General features: G+C 38.5%; 1 protein-coding gene across 1 annotated transcript; it reads left to right on the top strand.

The window, feature by feature from the left end:
- Positions 1 to 2,627: 2,627 nt before the first annotated feature.
- Positions 2,628 to 17,844, top strand: LOC139324540 (vomeronasal type-2 receptor 26-like). The gene is made up of 4 exons (XM_070954251.1): positions 2,628 to 3,050; positions 4,765 to 4,992; positions 7,852 to 7,978; positions 16,943 to 17,844. The coding sequence occupies exons 1-4, from the start codon at positions 2,628 to 2,630 to the stop codon at positions 17,842 to 17,844; spliced, it is 1,680 nt and encodes a 559-aa protein (XP_070810352.1).
- Positions 17,845 to 21,136: the final 3,292 nt, after the last annotated feature.

The raw sequence follows: 21,136 nt of genomic DNA on the forward strand, positions 1-21,136 counted from the left end.
GCCCTTTAAAGACCTCTTAGGAATGGGGTGAGGTCGACAGTAGACAGTCTAAGGTTAAAGTTTTGGGGGTTTGGGGAAGAAACCACAGAGTCAGGTAGTGCATTCCAGGCATTAACAGCTCTGTTACTGAAGTTGTATTTTCTACAATCAAGTTTGGCATGGTTTACCATAAGTTTGTATCTCTTATATGCTCGTGTATTGTTGTGGTTGAAGCTGAAGTATTTATTGACAGGTAGGACATTGTAGCAGATAATTATATGTACTACGCTTAGGTCAGACCGAAGGTGGCGAAGTTCTAAATTGTCTAAGCCCAAAATTTCAAGTCTGGTGACATAAGGTATTCTGTTGTGAGCAGAGAAGTGGAGGATTCTTCTCGTGAAATATCTCTGGACTCGTTCGATTGTATTAATGTCCGATATACATGTGGGTTCCAGACAGATGAGCTGTATTCAAGAATTGGTCTAGCAAAAATTTTGTGTGCCCTAGTTTACAGTTCAATATTACCGGAGAAGAAGCTACATAAAGAAAAAGCTATGTAAAGAAGCTATATAAACTAATTAGAGCAAAAAAAAAAAAAAAAAAAACTTTCAGAAGAAATTTCCACCTTGGTTTAACTCTGCAGAAGTAATTATTTCTTACCACCTCTGAAAAACCACCAAGCATTTTATTTTTGAAAGAACAGAAAGATTTCTCATCTATACCAACTCAACCTTGGAGCTATTGAAGTTTGCAAAAGAAAGGGAAAACTGCCTTCATATTACCACAATTTTTAAATTGTTTTTCTTTATATTTGATTTTTTTAAAAGATGATGCCAGTTGAAAAATGGGCAGCATTAGTCTATCATTGATTTGCTCAGAAAATTTACAGAACATTTTTTTTTACAAGTAAGATTAATTGTAGAATAGTATTTCCAACATTTGGCTGCTAATGCAAGTACATATCTGAAGATATTTCCAGTTTATTTGATATGAATTCAGAGAGTAACCAACTTTAGAATCATTAGGATTGCAATTGGGTATCTCTGCAAACATTTGTCCTGCAGGTACTTAATATTTTTTTAAATTGAATTGCAGATTGCTAACTCAGACCTATCAACACATTTTGGCTGTTGTATTTGCTGTAAAGGAGATTAATGGAAATCCTGAGATCTTAACCAACATGACTCTGGGCTTCAACATCTACAACAACTATTTTGACCTAAAATTGACATATGCAGCTACCATGGAAATTCTATCCACACCAGACAGGTTCACCCCAAACTACAAATGTGATTTCCAGAATAATCTGGTCGCAGTCATTGGAGGACCTAATTCAGATTATTTTCTTCATGTAGCACCTATTTTGAATAAATACAAGATTGTACAGGTAGATTTTGTTTATGAAAAAGGAGGAACTGAAGAAATCCTTCACAATCTCCTAGCTTGTCATAAACAAAAGAGTCTAAGTTTTTTGGCTACAGAATGCTTATTTGAACACTAGTTAAAGACAATAATAAAGCAGAAACCAAATATTGAGTACAATAAGGGAATTTCTACACAAAACATGGATCTAATATTTAATTAATTTCAAAATTCAGGTTACCTTTAGTAATTCCACCTTCCATAGCTTACCTTGGTTAAATGTTTTAATTGCTAGGCTTCCATTTAATAATGCATAAAAGGAGTAATTTACATTATTCTCAGGACCATGCCATTTGAGTCAATAATAGGCAGCACAGCTTTAGAAATCACAATATGCTGAGGGGATTACAGCAAAAACAACCAAAAATATATTTCTTTTGTTGTTGTTAGTTGCAAAGTCGTGTCCAACCCATCACAACCCCATGAACAACATTCTTCCAGGCCTTCCTGTCCTTTACCATCCCCCCGGGGTCGATTTAAGCTCATGCCTACTGCTTCAGTGACTCCATCCAGCCACCTCATTCTCTGCCATCCCCTTCTTCTTTTGCCCTTAATTGTTCCCAGCATTAGGGTCTTCTCCAGTGACTCCTTCCTTCTCATTAGGTGGCCAAAGTATTTGAATTTCATCTTCAGGATCTGGCCTTCTAAAGAGCAGTCAGGGTTGATCTTCTCTAGGTCTGACTGGTTTAATCGCCTTGCAGTCCAAGGGACTCACCAAAAAGAATTGTAAACCACAATTTCTTCTGAAACCTTGTCCTATTCTGTCTTTCTTCTTTTTCTTTACACCTGCCTTCTCTTAGCTTGCATATTCTTCTGCTTCAGAAATGAGTACACCACATCAAGCAATTTCCTTCCATTCAATGTTCCCCAATGCTGATTATCAATATTATTCCATTCTCCAGTTCTTGTTATATTTCAAATGGACGTGGATTGGCATATTTTATATTGGTATTGGCAGTCAAACAGAATCATTGCTCCAGAAGGTATTACCTTTCTTTTCGCAGCATGGTATCTGCTTTGATTTCATTCAACAGTTACCCGGTGTGGGGTTAGGTAAGCTTGATGTGATTTTCGAGGAAACCCGTGTCAAAATGAGCCTTGCCTTGAATAGCAGGGCTAATGCTGTTATCTTTCATGGAGCATTTCAGAGTGTGATGCTTTTACAGTTTGTACTTAAAATTGCAGAAGATGATGATATGGCAGGGAAAAAAGGAAAGGTGTGGATTATGACCGCAGATGTGGATTTCACCTCCATCCTGTTTCAAAGAAACTGGTGCGTGGATTTCCTCCATGGTGCTATATCCCTGGCAGTCCAATCTAAGGAAGTGTCAGGATTTGAAAGATTTGTTCAGATGAGGAACCCTCTTTTGCATAAAGGAGATGGCTTCTTGAAAGAGATCTGGCAGCAACTGTTTGATTGTCTGATTCCAAACTCTTCCACTGAGTCAGTGGACCAGAATATCTGCACTGGAGTGGAAAGATTGGAGGATCTTCCCATGACTGTTTTTGAAGCAAGGATGACAGCCCACAGTTACTGTGTCTACAATGCTGTCTATGCTGTTGCACATGCTTTGCATGCCCTGTATTCATCCATAGACCATCAAAGATCAGGAATGACATGGAAAATTATGAAACAACAGCTGTGGAAGGTAAATCTCCTTATCAGATTAGTGCAAGATATGGCACCATATCTGTTGATAGAACAGTAATATTATGAGGTTTTTTTGTATTTAATTTATTATTGTGAGATATTTGGTCCAGAGATCTTCATATTTCCATGAAGAAGAGTTAATTATTTTTTCCAGGTGGGATGCCTATATCAACATCTGTGATTCAAGAATATCAACAGAGAAAAAGTTTGGAGTCAGTTGCCCCCTACTCTCTGCTCTGTATATTTTTAGTTAGCAATTTTGTTTTTGTTTCTACAACTATCCTATATTCTATTTTTCATCCAGTGTAATGCTATTTCTCCCCCTTCGCCCCAAAAATAAATTATTCCAAAATGGTTGTGAATTATTTTCCTTCCTTTGAACTTTTTCTCCATGCTAGATTCTCTCCATTATCTTTCAAAAAATGGGTAACATTGATTGCAGATCTTTATTTCGTTTTGGTTTTCTTCTATTTTTTGTAAAAAAACAAAAAAATGTGCAAAGCAAGAAATCTGATCCAATGTTCAATTTACTCTTCTGATCTATTTTTAACATTTTTCCAAAAGAAATCTCCTTATAAAATCCTATTATCTATATTAATGACTTCATGATTCTGTTAGGTATATTGGGATCATGGCTCATTTCTAAATGGAAAAACAAATTTCTGCAGTTCAGTTGGGCTTTGTAACAAAATATTTCATAGGATAATTGTCTATTGTAAGTGCTAAGTTAAACTTTAGATTTGTATTTTCAGCTCTAGAACGACCTATATTTCATACTTTCAGGTCTCTCTTTGATAGACCTGTACATCTTTATCCTAATTTGCACATAATCTACCGTATTTTTCAGACTATAAGACGCACCAAGAAAAATAATAGTTTTTGGCCTCTGTGCATCCAATTTTTGCCCTCCCCAAACCTCAGGAGCAGTCTGCAGACCTCCCAAACCCTCTGTGCATCGTGTTTTTGCCAAAAACTGGCCCATTTTTAGCCTCTGAAACTCCCCATGCATCACATTTTTCCCTCCCCAGCCCCCAGGAGCACTTCGCAGGCCTCCCAAACCCTCTGCACGTCCCATTTTTGCGAAAAATGGGCCTATTTTTGGCAAAAATGGGACGCGCGGGGTGGGGTTTTGGGAGGCCAAAAATGTCTGTATTCAGTGTATAAGACACACCAACATTTCCACCCTATTTTAGGGGGGGAGAAAGTGTGTCTTATACTCCGAAAAGTATGGTAGTTGATTATAGTTTACTGCTATTATATTTATCTCAGTATATCAGCATAAGTTTGCATAAAGTTACCTGCTCATCCTTAATTATTGATTTATTTACATTTTATTTTCATACTATTATCATATACTTTTGGAAAAGTAATCAAGGTAAAAGTGTTCAAGGTCTTTAGCTTACACAAACATTAACTAGTTTTGAGATTTTCAATATATTAAGTAAAACATATCATGTTTTGTCCGTAAGAAATAAATTAATGTTGTAGAATTTGTAAGGAGTGTGTCATTCCTTAATCATTTATTTTAGAATGATAAGAAGCAAAGCATTGCAAAGCATTGCAAAGCATTGCAAAGAATTAAAGAGTCCCTCGGGAGTTGGGTGGCATAAAAATGTGACTAATAAATAAATAAATAAATAAATAAACAATAAATGTTCATACCATGATTTTATGTCTTTTCATTTATTTATGTTTCCATTCTTGCTGTCTAGCTTCACCATTTTCTGAGACGAGTTTCATTTAACAACAGTGCTGGGGACAAGATTTCCTTTGATGAAAATGGTGAATTTGTAACAGGATTCGATATCATAAACTGGGTCACCTTCCCAAACCAGTCTTTCCTTAGAGTTAAGGTGGGAAGCATCGATCGAGATGGACTCTCGCGTCACCTGCTGACCATTTCAGAGGATAACATCATCTGGCCTACTTGGTTCAATCAGGTAGAATCCATCTCATGTTCCATATTGATGTATTACTTTGCCCAAATTCCAAGGAGAACAGAGGTGGTATTCAACCAGTTCTGACTGGTTTGGGCGAACCGGTAGCAGAAATTGCGGATGGGTGCCGCCCCCATCCCCACCCCCGCTCTATGCTGTCCTGTTTAGGCATGGTTTTCAGTCCGGGCGCATGCGCCAAAGGCATTCACATGAGCAAAGAGCATGCACTCACGTTTTCAGTGGTGGGCGAACCAGTAGGTAAATTATGTTAATCCCACCTCTGAGAGTCACATAGCCCTAACACAATTGCATCATATTTTGTTGAGTACTTTTGTCTTAAGGGGAAAAAAAACCTGACCTTATATATTTACTCTATGGTCAGATGGTCAAATGAGTATTCTAGTAAAATATATATTCATTTTTTACCTTGTTTTGCTTCACTTATAGGAATTGTCAGTGAATTTGAGTCCTTTGTTACAGTAGCTGACAAATGATGGAGTGGGAGTAAATTGTACAGTTTATGGCGGTATCCTCGGCTATGGTCATTGGCTTCAAAGCTCTGTTCCTTTTTATTAAATGATTAGAGCTTACAGCACACGTTAAAATGGCAAAGGATTTGTTTGTTAAATGTATGTGTCAGGGATCCAAGTAACACCCCCAACGAAAGAAGACTCCGAGGCTAGAAGTTCCTCAAAGTTCCATTTTATTAGAGATGTCATATTGGCACATCTGGGAAAACCTGGATCTGAAAGCTTCCAGGTTTTCCCCACCCAAAAGAAAGTCCAAGTCCCTGCCCCAGCACCCACATGTCCATCACATGGTCCAATCAATGCGCCGTCCCAACTGGAGATGCCTCCCAGTCACACCACTCCAGGTACAGGGCAGGATGTCCTTGACTCTCCAAGAAAAGAATGTTATTATGGCTAGATATCTCTCGAACGTCATACAATCCCCCCTCCTAATTTCCTACAGCACTAAAAGTGGCAGCTCTGAAGATCCAAAGTAAAAGATGGCTTTCAGGATTGACAGTATGTGCCATTAAGAGCCAGTGACTCACTTCAAGTGATCCTGGAACTCATATCCTTGTATATGCAGGTTCAACCAGGACTTTCTGTTGGAGGTCACAATATATGCAATCTCATTCTGGAGTCATTCTGCCTACAGACACATTTGTCAACCCATTTACCAATAAAAAAAAGGGGGGGTATTATATAATTCAATAGCATTTTGTTGTTGTTTTTTCCTTTTCCCTTGGATAATTTTATGCAATTTTTTAAATTAATTATCTCAAAGATATTGGTAAATCATATTTGCCAGATTCTTTTCCAAATATTATCAGATTTTCTGTATATTTCTTCTAAATTTTTGTTTAGTGTTGAATTATCTTATGGGGAGAATTTCAGTCCTTCACTTGGCAAAATAAGCTCACACCACATGTTGGCAAAACTGTAATGGAAGCATTCTTAGCTGAACTCTGGTTCTAATGTTAACTTTGATGAAGGTTAACATTAGGTCATCTGCAAAACCACACCATATAGTCTTAACTAGAGAAACAATAGCATGCAAATTGTAGAAAGTATGTAAAGAATAGCAAGGAAATTGAGATAAAATAGATTAAGAGAAAAAAAATAAGTGAGGTTGAATTTATTTCCTTATTCCAGAAGAAAGGAATATGACATCAATCAATCATTTTAATGGGGTTAGGTTTTTTTTTTATTTGATTTATATGCCGCCCTTCTCTGGAGACTCAGGGCGGCTTACAATGCATTAAACAATAGCCTTCATACTTTTGTATATTTATACAAAGTCAGCTTATTGCCCCCACAAACTGGGTCCTCAATTTACCTACCTTAGAAAGGATGGAAGGCTGAGTCAACCTTGAGCCTTGGAGAGATTCGAACCAGCAGTAATTGCAGGCAGCTGTGTTAATGACAGGGTGCTTAGACCACTGTGCTATCAAGGCTCCTAAATATTGTTTTATTGTCTTGTTCAGTTTGACACTTTTGATTATTTAGTTTGATTAGTTTTGGTGGGTTTTTTTCAGAACTGAGGCAGCTAGAGGATGCAGGGGTTAATCTAACAGGAATAAAATGAATGCCATTAAGTTTTATAATGTAGGTGAGCTCACAGAAGCAACTACCTGCAGCAACTGAAACATTCAGTTGATATGTAGAGAAGGAAGTCCATCTTATCACAACATTTAGAATAACAGAGTTGGAAGGGACCTTGGAGGTCTTCTAGTCAACCCCCTGCTTAGGCAGTATACCCTACACCATTTCAGACAAATGGTTATCCAATCTCTTCTTAAAAACTTCCATTGTTGGAGCATTCACAACTTCTGGAGGCAAGTTGTTCCACTGATTAATTGTTCTAACTGTCAGGAAATTTTTCCTTAGTTCTAGGTTGCTTCTCTCCTTGATTAATTTCCACCCATTGCTTCTTGTCCTACCCTCAGGTGCTTTGGAGAATAGCTTGACTCCCTCTTCTTTTTGGCAGCCCCTGAGATATTAGAACACTGCTATCATGTCTCCCCTAGTCCTTCTTTTCATCAGACTAGATATACCCAGTTCCAGCAACGGTTCTTCATATGTTTTAGCCTCTAGTCCCCTAATGATCTTTGTTGCTCTTCTCTGCACTCTTTCTAGAGTCTCAACATCTTTTTTAACATCGTGGTGACCAAAACTGGATGCAGTATTCCAAGTGTGGCCTTACCAAGGCATTATACAGTGGTATTAACACTTCATGTGATCTTGATTTTATCCCTCTGTTTCCATAAGGAATACCATCTCAACATATTCAACGACAATCCATGAATATTATTTTAAATATATTAAGATTTTTTCTGATTTCCTTCATGGACAGGTATTGCCTCTCTCCCTCTGTAATGATAATTGCCCCTCAGGTTACCGAAAGACCCCCAAAGAAGGAAAACCATTTTGTTGCTATGATTGCATCCCATGCCCACAGGGAAAGATCACAAATCAGACAGGTAAGAGATGTTATGAAAGATACCAGATGTAATCCATCGTTTTAATACCTTACTCAATTTCCTAAATATGTACAACTTTTCATACCTGAGTAGGTCATCTCTGCTGAAAACAGTGAAGGATATGAGACAAAGCTTTCTCTTTAAAATTCATTTTCTCTCTTGTGATTTACTTGCAGATGAAAGTTTCTGAAAATAGTGATGAAGGAAATATTTAATACAATTTCCATTAAGGGATATAGCACTAAGTGCAATAGCACTTAGACTTATATACCGCTTCATAGTGCTTTTACAGCCCTCTCTAAGCAGTTTTACAGAGTCAGTCTATTGCCCCCAACAATCTGGGTCCGCATTTTACCCACCTCAGAAGGATGGAAAGCTGAGTCAACCTTGAGCTGGTGACATTTGAACTGCTGAACTGCAGCTAGCAGTCAGCTGAAGTAGCCTGCAATACTGCACTCTAACCACTGCGCCACCTCGGCTCTTGAAGTCTGTCTTGTAGTCTGTCCTGCACTCTTGAAGATTGTCAAAGTCCTTTGAAATTTTGGTTGAACTCAAACTGTTTTTCCCCTGCACCAACCATTCTCATTAGGTGACCATTCTCTCCCAGTTCCTTGCGCTGATCTTTCTCCTTTTGTGCTCATTTACTGCTGCTGAGGCAGAAATGCCCGGCTCCATTTGCTGTCTTCCTTTTCCATCACCATCTTCATAAACCTGCATGATTAAAAAGACCTTCAAAAGACATTGCAACTGACTTCCAGTTGGCTCCGCGAGCCTTGAAGACGCTCTTTTACGAGAGCCCGATCCCCGGCTCCATTAAAGCCCCAGAACAGCCGAAAAACAGCTGTCTCGAGGCTTGGAACCCTCTCCCCAGGCAAAGGGGAAAGAGAAGAGCTGACAGGTGGAGGTAGAGCCCCCCCGAACGCCCTAGGAAAGATCCTGGGGCGTGAAGGGCGTGCACTCCCTAAAAGCCTGTCAAGCTGCTCCGGACCAGGGACGAATCCGCTAATTAGCGGACCTAGAAGCCGCGACCAATTCTGCTGAATGGAAATGAGGGGACTTTAACATTTGGAACCAGCAGCAGGCAGAACAAGCAAGGAGAAATCAGACTGCAAGTATCTTTACTTAACTCCGATGTTTGTAGTCTCCTTCGGAACTAACAATTAGCACTTTGCAACAAAATGGCGATTGAAGCTTGAAAGGGCAGGGGAAAGTGAAAGTTACAAGAAAGTTTCGCTTTGCTGGCAGCCCTTTGCCTGGAAAGAACTTTTGTATTGATAGAAGGAGGATTTTAAAACGCTAATTAAGTTTGGAATTTTTTTTGAGGAACTTTTCTTTTTGGCTTCTGATTAAAATATAAAGAATTTTAAATTGGAGATGGCCTCAAAACCTGTAAAGACTGTTCCTACTAAAGGAACTGGGAGTGCTGGTAGCTCCCCAGCTCATATTCCTAGATTACAAGTCTCTGCCCCTCCAGCTGATCCACAGACTTTAACATTGGAAATGTTACAACAAGCCCTCCAAGTTACGCAAAACAAAATTGTTAATGTGATTGATGAAAAAATTAAGGAAACTAATGAAAAAATACAGACTGTGTCAGATGAGATTGCAATTCGGAATCAGCATATTAGGGATGATATACTAATGGCATTTAAGTGCTTGGCAGGCAATATTGAAATGGTGGATGATAAAGTTGAAGAAATTAAACAATCTTCGGAAATTTTGGATAGTAAATTAGGAGAAGCTCAAAACAATTCAGAGGGCTGAAGATGATGTAACAATGATACAATATAGAGACATGGAATTTGCTTTAAGTTTTAGAGGGGTGAAGGAGAATAAACAAGAGAACTTGAAAGAAATGATGTCAGAAGTATTGGCACCGTTGTTGGGGGAGACAAAAAATGATCTGGGCTGGCAGATTGACAAGATATTTCGCGTTAACTCTTGGGTTGCCAGACAGAAACACTTACCAAGAGATATTGTGATATATTTTACTACAAGGAGAGTACGTAATGAAATTCTACAGGCTACTTTTAAAAACAAGCTTCGGGTTGAAGGCCAGAAAGTGATGACAATGAAAGAAATCCCCCCCAAGATACTGAGAGCTAGAAGGGAGTATGCTTTTCTGGTGGATGAACTGAAAAAATGCCAGATACAGTATAGATGGGAGATGCCAGCTGGACTAGTGGTGACCTTTTCTGGAGAGAGGCATTGGCTTAATACAATTTGGAAAGCAAGAGAATTTTATATTAATGTACTAAAGGCTGGCACACCCAAATCACCAGAAGGCAAAAGAAAGGAAGCAATGGAAGGTGAGAAAGAAGAGCTACTGACAGTAGTTCAGGGGGGAGCTTTGACTGGTCAAGAAGAAACATTACAAATTCAGATGGCTGTTCAAGAGTTGGAGCTAATTGACCTATCGCAGGAACTAAAGGATCAAAGACAGACCAGATCGGTGACAGCTAGACTCAAAGAAGAATTAAGACAGCAACAATCCCAGAGGGCAACTCAAGAAATAATTCAAGAAACTACCAAATCAGGAGCAGTGGGGGGAGCAAGACCTAAAGGTCAAATGAGGCAAGACCATCAGGATTTGCTCCAGAGGCTCCAAAGGCCCAGAGATGGGAACTAGATTTTTGACCTGGAACGTTAATGGTTTGAATTCTCCACAGAAAAGAAGAAAAATATTTCATTACCTTAAACAATTTAAGAATGAAGTAATTTGTCTACAAGAGACTCATATAAGAATACAAGATCAAAAATATTTGATAAATGCAAGACTTGGTACACATTATGTAGCAGCAGCATCAAAAAAGAAAAATGGTATAGTCATATATCTGAAAAGAGACTTAGTTGCTAAATTAATTGAAGCAGATGACCAAGGAAGATTTTTAGCGATAGAACTTTTAATAAAAGGAGAAAAAATACTTGTAATTGGAGTTTATGCCCCGAATCAACAACAAGAAAACTTTTATAACTTACTACACTCGAAGTTGACACAATGGGCATATAAAAACTTGTATCCTGTTGGGTGATTGGAATGGTGTTTTGGACGTTAAAAAAGACAAGAAGGGACCTAAACAAAATGTTTTAACAAGAGCAAAATTGCCCAAAGCATTTTGGGAGATGATGGATGATTGGGAATTGAGGGATATTTGGCGTGAAAGAAATCCGGAAGAAAAAGATTTTACTTTTTTCTCAGATAGACATCAATCCTTTTCAAGGATTGATTTTATATTAATTACCAATGATCTTTTATCTAGGGTGAAGAACACGAAAATTTGCTCAAGAATATTGACAGACCATAGTCCAGTTTGGCTGGAATTGGAGTGTGGAAAAGGGTCTAGGAGGTCCTGGAGGTTAAATGATAACTTGTTTAGGTATGAAGAAAATGTAAAAGAGTGTAAAAAATTTATGAAAGAATTTTTTGTTATGAATATGCAAAAGGGTACATCTATGAAAATGGTATGGGATGCAAGTAAAGCATATATGCAAGGAATTTTGATATATTTGAATAATAAACATAGAAAGAAACAGGGGGCAAAAAGAAAAGAATTAGAAGATGAGATTAGTAAACAGGAACAGGCTTTAATAGTCAATTCAACAGATAAGAAAATCAAAGAGGCAATCAACTTATTGAAAGGTCAATTTAATATGTTAATAGCAGATCAAGTGGCAACTAATTTACAATATGCAAAACATAATACTTTTTACAATGCCAATAAACCAGGCAGGTGGTTAGCATATTTGTTAAGGAAAAAGCAAAAATCAAGGACAATAGAGAAAATAAAATATAAGGGTAAAGAGGTTTATGAGCAACAATTGATTAAAAAAATCTTTCTTAGAGTTTTATTCGAGGCTGTATACTGGTGATAAAATTAAAGATATAGATATAGATATAGATAGATATTTGCAGAAAGAGAATATTTATACAATCTCAAATGAGCAGAGGGATAGTTTAAATCAAGTGATAACTTTTGAGGAAATTGTGTTAGCAATCAAGCAGTTGAAAGTGGGTAAAGCTCCTGGGACGGATGGTCTGACAGCTATTTAATTATAAAACTCTACAGGAGGAAATGGTGGAACCATTGAAAGAATTATTTAACAATATACAACAGGGAGGAGAGCTACTTCCAACTTGGAAGACAGCATTTATCTCGTTGATCCCAAAAGAAGGACATGATGATACAGATCCTAAAAATTATAGGCCGATTTCATTATTAAATACAGATTATAAGATTTTTGCTAAAATTTTAGCAAATAGATTAATGATAGTTATGCAGCAAATTTATTTATTTTTATTTTATTTATTTTATATTGGATTTCTATACCGCCCTTCTCCCTGAGGACTCAGGGCGGTGTACAGCCAGATTAAAAAACATGCAGAACAAATATTAAAAACAATTAAAAGATATATAAATTTGGCCCAATTAAAACTCATTTACCAATTAAAAACGTTTAAAACATTTAAAAAACAGTTAAAAATTTCATCTTAAGCCAGCCCGGCTTGTTTAAATAAATGGGTTTTAAGGGCGCGACGGAAGGCACTGAGGTCTTGGATTCTCCTTATCTCTGGGGGGAGCTGATTCCAGAGGGTAGGTGCCCCCACAGAGAAGGCTCTCCCCCTGGGGGTCACCAGCCTACACTGTCTGGCTGATGGCACCCCGAGGAGGCCCTCTCTGTGGGAGCGCACGGGTCGATGGGAGGTCGTTGGTAGCAGCAGGCGGTCTCGAAGATAGCTAGGCCCTATGCCATGGAGCGCTTTAAAGGTGATAACCAACACCTTGAAGCGCACCCGGAAGACAACTGGGAGCCAGTGCAGCTCGCGCAGGAGCGGTGTTACATGGGAGCGCCATGCTGCTCCCGTCACTACCCGCGCTGCTGCGTTCTGGACCAGCTGGAGCCTCCGGGTGCTCCTCAAGGGGAGCCCCATGTAGAGAGCGTTGCAATAGTCAAGGCGAGAGGTGACGAGGGCGTGAGTGACTGTGCACAGGGAATCCCGATCAAGAAAGGGCCGCAACTGGCGAATCAGGCAAACCTGACAAAAGGTCCCCCTGGTTACAGCCGTCAGATGTTCCTCCAAGGACAGCTGCATATCCAGGAGGACTCCCAGATTGCGAGCCCTCTCTGTGGGGGCCAATGACTCGCCCCCAATAGTCAGTGATGGAGTCAACTGACTATATCAGGATGCCGGGAGCCACAGCCACTCAGTCTTGGAAGGGTTGAGCTTGAGCCTGTTCCTCCCCATCCAGATCCGTACAGCCTCCAGGCACTGGGACATCACTTCAAGGGCATCGTTGGGGTGGCCTGGGGTGGAGATGTACAGCTGGGTGTCATCAGCGTACTGGTGGTATCTCACCCCAAAGCCACGGATGATCTCACCCAGCGGCTTCACATAAATGTTGAACAGGAGAGGCGAGAGGACCGATCCCTGCGGCACTCCACAAATGAGAGGCCTCGAGGTCGACCTCTGCCCCCCTGCCAACACAAACTGCGACCGGTCGGAGAGAAAGGAGGAGAACCACCGCAACACGGTGCCTCCCACCCCCAACTCTTCCAGCCGGTGCAGCATGATACCATGGTCGATGGTATCAAAAGCCGCTGAGAGGTCTAACAGGACCAGAACAGAGGAACAACCCCTGTCCCGAGCCCTCCAGAGATCATCAACCAACGCGACCAAATGATTCACCATGATCAAACTGGTTTTATAAATGGCAGATAAATGAAGAGTAATGTAAGGCAAATTTTTAACTTATTAGAGTATTTGGAAAGGAACAACCAGGTCCCCGCAGTGCTAGTGTTTTTGGATGCTGAAAAAGCCTTTGATACATTGAATTGGCAATTTTTCTTAAAATTAAAAGAAAGAATGCAATTTGGAGAACAATTTGTACAATATATTAAGGCAATATATCAAAAACAAACAGCGCAAATAATAGTTAATGGTGGCTTAACAGATGCTTTTAATATAGAAAAAGGAACAAGGCAAGGTTGTCCCTTGTCTCCGTTATTGTTTGTTTTGTCGCTGGAAGTTTTACTAAGTAAAATACGTGAGATGGATATAATAAAGGGAATTAAAATTAGACAGCATGAGTACAAGTTATGAGCATTTGCGGATGACCTGGTTGTTACCTTAACCCAACCGGTACAATCGGTTACAGCCTTGATGGATATAACCTGCTTATATGGACAAGTATCTGGTTTTAAAATAAATGCAGCTAAAACAAAAATAATAGCTAAAAATATGGTTAGGAGCCAGAAAGAAGAGATAGAAAGGTTAACAGGATTTGAAGTAGTTAAGAAGGTTAAATATTTAGGGATTTATATTATGACTGCAAATATGAAATTATATCAGTACAATTATGAACCATTATCGCACAAAATACAGAAAGAGATGGAAAACTGGAAAACATTACAACTGTCTTTGCTGGGAAGGATAGCTGCTGTAAAAATGAATATTTTACCAAAATTTTTATTTCTTTTCCAAATGATACCTATACTTAAACAAGATGAAAACTTGAAGGAATGGCAGAAGGGCATAAATAAATTTGTGTGGGCAGGGAAGAAACCACGAGTCAAACAAAAGATATTGCAAGATACTCGAGAAAGAGGTGGCCTTAAGATGCCCAATTTAAGGTTGTATTATGAAGCTGCTGCCCTCTCAGCAATCACAGATTGGATAAATTTAACGGAGGAAAGGATATTGAATATTGAAGGATATGGTTTGGTTTATGGCTGGCATGCTTATTTAGTGTATGATAAGAAAGTAGATAAGACTTTTAAAAGTCATATATTAAGAAATGCTTTATTGCGTATCTGGAAAAAGTATAAATATAAATTAAATGATAGGTTACCAATATGGACAGTACCCAGACACGCGATAGAGAATATAAATTTAGAGCAAAAGCAAGATAAGATTACATATAAGGAACTCCTCTATAAGGAAAGAGTCAGATTACAATTAAAATCTATGGAGCAATTGAGAGAAGAGGGGATTATTAGGACTTGGTTTCAGTATGGACAGCTGCTGGCCAGATGAAGAGAAGATAAAAAAACTGGTATTTTACAGCAGGATGAGAATTTGATAAAGCAAATAAGAGATAAAGGTCAAATGCATATAAAAAGGTTGTATAACGCATTAGTGGAAATAGATTCAGAAACAGAGTTAGTCAAGGATTGTATGATAAAATGGTCACAAAATGTAGGTGAGCCAATAACGATGGAAACATGGGAAAAGATATGGGTTAGAAATGTAAGATTTACACAAGCACAAAATTTAAGGGAAAATTTTTACAAAATGTTTTATAGATGGCATTTAGATCCCAAAAAACTAGCCTGTATGTATCCAAATTTACAACCCAAATGTTGGCGATGTGAGTGTGAAGATGCTACATACTTTCCTATATGGTGGACATGTAAAAAAATTAAGGCTTTTTGGATAAAAATATGGTGGATTATTCAAAATATTTTAAAGAAAAAAATTAAATTTACACCACAGTTCTTTCTGTTAGGAATAGTTACGGATTGTACTGTAATAGAGACTAAGCTGGTTTTGAACTTAATAACAGCTGCCAGGTTACTGGTGGCACAGTACTGGAAGAAGGAAGATCCACCTACCATTGAGGAATGGACATTAAAAGTTGTGCATTTGGCAGAAATGGCAAAAATTTCATCATATCTTAAAGACCATTCAAATGAAAGATACATATTGGAATGGAGAAGATGGATCGATTACATACGGAAGAAGTATCCGAATAAGAAGATTCATATAGCTTATGAATGAAGTAATTTTAAGTAGTTTATGTTTGTTTTTTGAGTTATAAGGAGTTAAGGATCTAGGGAGAATATGAAATGTAATAATTTGTTAGCATATTTTAGTTTTTGATTTGTGAATGCTATACCTTGTGCTTGTTCTGGGAAGTCTAGGGAGGGGTTGAGGGGGGAAGGGTGGGGGGTGAAAATGTTTGTATTTCCTATAAAACTTTTCAATAAAAGACATTGCAACTTACTTTGGAAAGCTTCTTTTGGAATACAGGCCTTTGGAATGCATTCAAATGTTATCTCCCAAAGTGGGATTTAAAAAAAGCACAAGAGAAAAATGGTTTACCTTGGGAACTTTTGGGAGAAGGGATGTAAAGGAGAAAGCTCATTGCTGGGCACTAAGATAGAAGGCACCTGGGGGAGCAAACAAATCTGGTGCTTGCTAGAACACAAATGAATTCTGGTTTCTCCTGAAACTTGACACCCACAACATAGAATTCCGGGTAACCAAAAAGGCTTAGACGAGAGGAGATAGGCAAGTGAGGGGGGGGGATTGTCTCTGCACTGGGAGACACCAAGCTTGGAATGGCTTGGATTGAGTGTATGAGCTGCATACATGGTGCAGTGGTTAGAGTGCAGTATTGCAAGCTATTTTTGCTGACTGTTGGCTGCCTGCAATTTGGCAGTTCAAATCTCACCAGGCTCAAGGTTGACTCAGCCTTCCATCCTTCTGACCCAAATTGTTGAGGGCAGTATGCTGACTCTGTAAACTGCTTAGAGACTGCTGTAGAGCACTGTAAAGCGGTATATAAGTCTAAGTGCTATTGCTATTGCTATTATTGTTTAATGACCCACAATTCTCAGTTAATGGCTACAATGGGTACAGATTGTGCATGCTAAGCAATGCAGTTATAGGACAGCTTGTTTTAGAAGCATATGTTTAGCAACTGAAAATGTTGTCCAAATTATGGACATAAACCAGAACTATCTGTAAAAAGGACTTTGGTCAATTATTTTTATCCAAGCACAAATCCACATAAAGGGACTTTGCTATTATTGTTATTATGATATACATTTATACAACCACCCCAATTCTCCGCTTTCACTCTTGCTTTAACACAACTTTCTAAATATGTCCTTTATATCCACATTCTCAGCCTGATTGAAACTTTACCATGTTTTGACACTCCATTTAATTTGTTTTTATAGATATGGACCAATGCTTCCAGTGCCCAGAAGATCAGTATCCCAACAATAAGAAGAATTTCTGTCTTCTCAAATACAGAACATACCTCTCTTATGAAGAAACATTAGGAAGCAGCTTGATGACAGTGGCCATTATTCTTTCTTTGACTACAATTTCTGTACTAGGAGTGTTCCTGAAGTACCACAACACTCCTATCATTAAGGCCAACAACCGCAGCCTCTCCTACACCCTCCTCATCTCCCTCCTCCTCTCCTTTCTTTGTCCTCTGCTTTTCATTGGCAGGCCCATGGCGGTGACCTGTCTCCTTCGACAGACTGCTTTTGGGATCATCTTCTCAGTGGCTGTTTCTTGTATATTGGCCAAAACCATCACTGTGGTTCTTGCTTTCATGGCCACCAAGCCAGGATCAAAGATGAGGACGTGGGTTGGGAAAAGACTGGCCCTTTCCATTGTTCTCTCCTGCTCCCTCATTCAAACCCTCCTTTGTACTGTGTGGCTGGCTACCTCACCCCCTTTCCCAGACTTTGATATGCACTCCTTTGTTTCTGAAATTGTTGTGGAATGCAATGAAGGGTCAGTTGCTATGTTTTATAGTGTCTTATCTTTTATGGGCTTCCTGGCTATGGTCAGTTTTATTGCAGCTTTCCTAGCTAGGAAGTTACCAGACAGTTTCCAGGAAACCAAGTCTATTACCTTTAGCATGCTTGTTTTTTGCAGCGTGTGGTTGTCATTTGTCCCTGCCTATATGAGCACCAAAGGAAAATATACAGTAGCTGTGGAGATCTTCTCCCTCTTGGCTTCCAGTGCTGGGCTCCTGACTTGTGTTTTTTCCCCCAAATGCTACATCATCATTGTGAGGCCTGATTTGAATAAAAGAGAGCATCTAATAAAGAGAATTATTTAAACAATCATATCTTTTGTCTTTCTCCCATATGAGGTTACCATTAAATCTCATTAAAAAGGTGAAGGTTCCCCTCACACATATCTGGTAGTCATTCCCGACTCTAAGGGGCGGTGCTCATCTCCATTTCAAAGCCAAAGAGACAGCACTGTCTGAAGACATCTCCATGGTCTTGTGGCCAGCATGACTAAATGCCAAAGGCGCACCAAAGGTGGTCTCTATTTTTTCTACTTGCATTTTTTATGTGCTTTCAAACTGCTAGGTTGGCAGAAGCTGGGACAAATAATGGGAGCTCACCCTGTTACGTGGCACTGGGGATTCGAACAGCTGAACTGCTGACAAGCTCAGCATTTTAGCCACTGAGCCACCACATCCCTTTGAATCTCATTAGGCATCATTTTTACTTGATTCAATACGTTTCAACATGGCTCCTAATTCTTTAATGGATAAAGGATTCAGAAATCTTGTGCAAAAATGTATTATGCTTTGCTTGTAACATACTTTCTTATCCTAGTCATTAAGGAAATGGAAAGTTAAAGACAGTGCAGAAACAGAATTAATGTTATATATAAAAAAACTACTTTTTACAGTTCCTAAAGCTTTTCTTCCAGAACATCATTCTGTGGATAAAGAGGACTGCTATTTGTGCAGTTCTTTCATTGGTGCCATTGTTAGGTTCACTGCTACGCTATTTTGCTTCTCATGCTTTGGTAATTATAACTGAAATATTCTTTTAGGTGGAACTCTCCTTTTATGACCTCTGGAGAATCCAGACCTCAGTATGAGTTTATGTATCCCATTTTTCATTCGAAGTATTGATAATTACAATCCTTTGAAATTAGGTAGATAGATAGATGGATCTTGACAGGCACTCTTGACACTGGGCCCTATCTAATAAAATTAAATTCAATGTAAAAAAAGTAAAGTCTTACAGTTAGGCAAGAAAAACCAAAAGTCCACATATAGACTGGGTGAAACCAGGCTTAATAGCAGTAACTGTGAGAGGGATCTTGGAGTCTTAGTGACAATCAACTAAATATGAGCCAGCAGTGTACAGCAGCAGCCAAAAAAACCCCAAACCAATCCTAAATTGCATAAACAGAGAGAAACAATCAAGATCAAGTGAGGTACTAATACCACTTTATAAAGCCTTAGTAAGACCACGCCTAGAACACTGCATCCAGTTTTGGTCATCACACTATAAAAGCATGTTGAGACTCTAGAAAAAGTGCAAAGAGCAACCAGGATGATTAGGGGACTGGAGACTAAAACATATGATGAACGGTTACAGGAACTGCTAATGGATAGTTTAGTAAAGAGAAGGGCCAAGGGAGACATGATAGCAGTGTTCCAATATTTGAGAGGCTGCCACAGAGAGGAAGGGGTGAAGTTATTTTCCAAGGCACCTGAAGGACAGACAAGAAACAATGGATGGAAACTGACCAAGGAGAGATTCAACCTAGAAATAAGGAGGAACTTTCTGACAGTAAGAACAATCAACCAATGGAACAGAAGTTGCCTTCAGAAGTTGTGGGAGCTTCATCACTGGAGGCTTTCAAGAAGAGATTGGACTGCCATTTATCAGAAATGGTGTAGGGTCTCCTGCTTGGGCAGGGGATTGGACCTTCCAACTCTGTTAATCTGCAAAAATCTGTAGATGATAGATCATAGAGAGAGAGATTCTACAATCTGATTTTTCTGACTGAATGAAAGTAGATTTTATCTAAATAAGTAACTAATAGCAATAATGATCTGTTATTTTTCAAGATTGTAGCCTACATGATAGATATGATATGAACATTAAACCTCTCTAGATCCTTGTCTGTCTTTTTATTTCTGCTGAGGAAAAATTGTCCCATTACATTTTTTTCACCGCTACTATATGGTATGGAACTGCACTATTACATACCAGTCCTGAAGCCCCAATTCCATGATATTTGGAAATCCATGTGTATCTCAGTGAAGATCTCCATTTCTCTATTGTTAATTACAGGTGACACATTGAGAAAGGTTTCAAGACAAGCTATATAAAATTAATTCAATCTAAGGTGATCAAGATAGAAGCCAGCTTGAATTGCTAGGCTACCATTTTTTTGTGTATTTCATGAACTTGTAGAATTTCATGAACCTGCAGAAATATTTTCCAGTAGTTTTTCATTTGTTGTGATCATGTTTTTCCCTTGGCATCCTTACAAAAAAATTGGCTTAATTGCACCATGGGAATAAACTGAAGAATTTCTGTGCAACACTCAGATAAATATATTTCTTTCCTTGCTGTTTTGAATAACGAAGAAGTCTAGTGAGGTAATCATCTGCCCTTCCTTGATTGACTTCTCCTTTCCATTTGGCAATTCCTGTAACATGCAATAGAACATGACCAGTTTAGGACTTTAAAACTTAAAGGTGCTTCAAACATTCCTTTTGGTCTTAGAAATTATGCCTACAGAGGAGTTGTAGCTCAATAACTAGAAGTTTGTTCACAACTCCCTCAGCTTTCCAGTTGAATCTTGGCTGTTCAGTTGGAGAATGCTCCACCAGTCATGTGGGGAGTGAATATACTTTTTACAGGAAGAATTTCTCATCTTACAGTTGGGATGCTGATATTAGGAATGTTTCCTAGGAGGGTTTGCAAAGTTCCTTTTTCAAAATGCCATAGCACTGATCCGAGTCCATTTCTTCATAAATATCATGAACCAGGAGACCTCATTCTTGGTGGTATAATTTCTCAGAGCTTTGTAGTTTCAGAGGAGATCTCATTCAGAAGACATCCTTTTGAAGATTTCTTTGCTGACTTTATGTAAGGAATTGTATGCTTTAGACCTCTATTGTATCTTTATATTCAGAATTGAAGAACATACAGTTTGCTTATTAATTTGTGGGAGAAGGGAGGTGGGGTGGAGAATTTCTGCCAGCTAATGATTCTTTCTTTTTAATTTCATCAGTCTAGAGGAGGAGAAGGAGGTGGTGGAATATTACTGTTTGAAATATTAGTTAGAAAAAGTAAATCTCATAACTTTGGGGTATCAAAGTTTAAAGTTCCAATCTCTTTCATTGCATTGCTTTCAAAGGAATAGATGAGATAGATAGGTGATAGATAGATACTAGAGATAGATAGATAGATGATAGATAGATAGATAGATAGATAGATAGATAGATAGATAGATAGATAGATATAGATAGATGATAGATAGAAGATAGATAGATAGATGATAGATAATAGATGATAGATGATAGATGATAGATGATAGATATTTTTATAAGTTTTTTATTTTATAAACAAACAAACATACATACA

The sequence above is a fragment of the Pituophis catenifer genome, unplaced genomic scaffold, assembly GCF_029215685.1.
Source record: "Pituophis catenifer annectens isolate HBS135680 unplaced genomic scaffold, rPitCat1.0.hap2 SCAF_15, whole genome shotgun sequence".
Taxonomy (NCBI): domain Eukaryota; kingdom Metazoa; phylum Chordata; class Lepidosauria; order Squamata; family Colubridae; genus Pituophis; species Pituophis catenifer.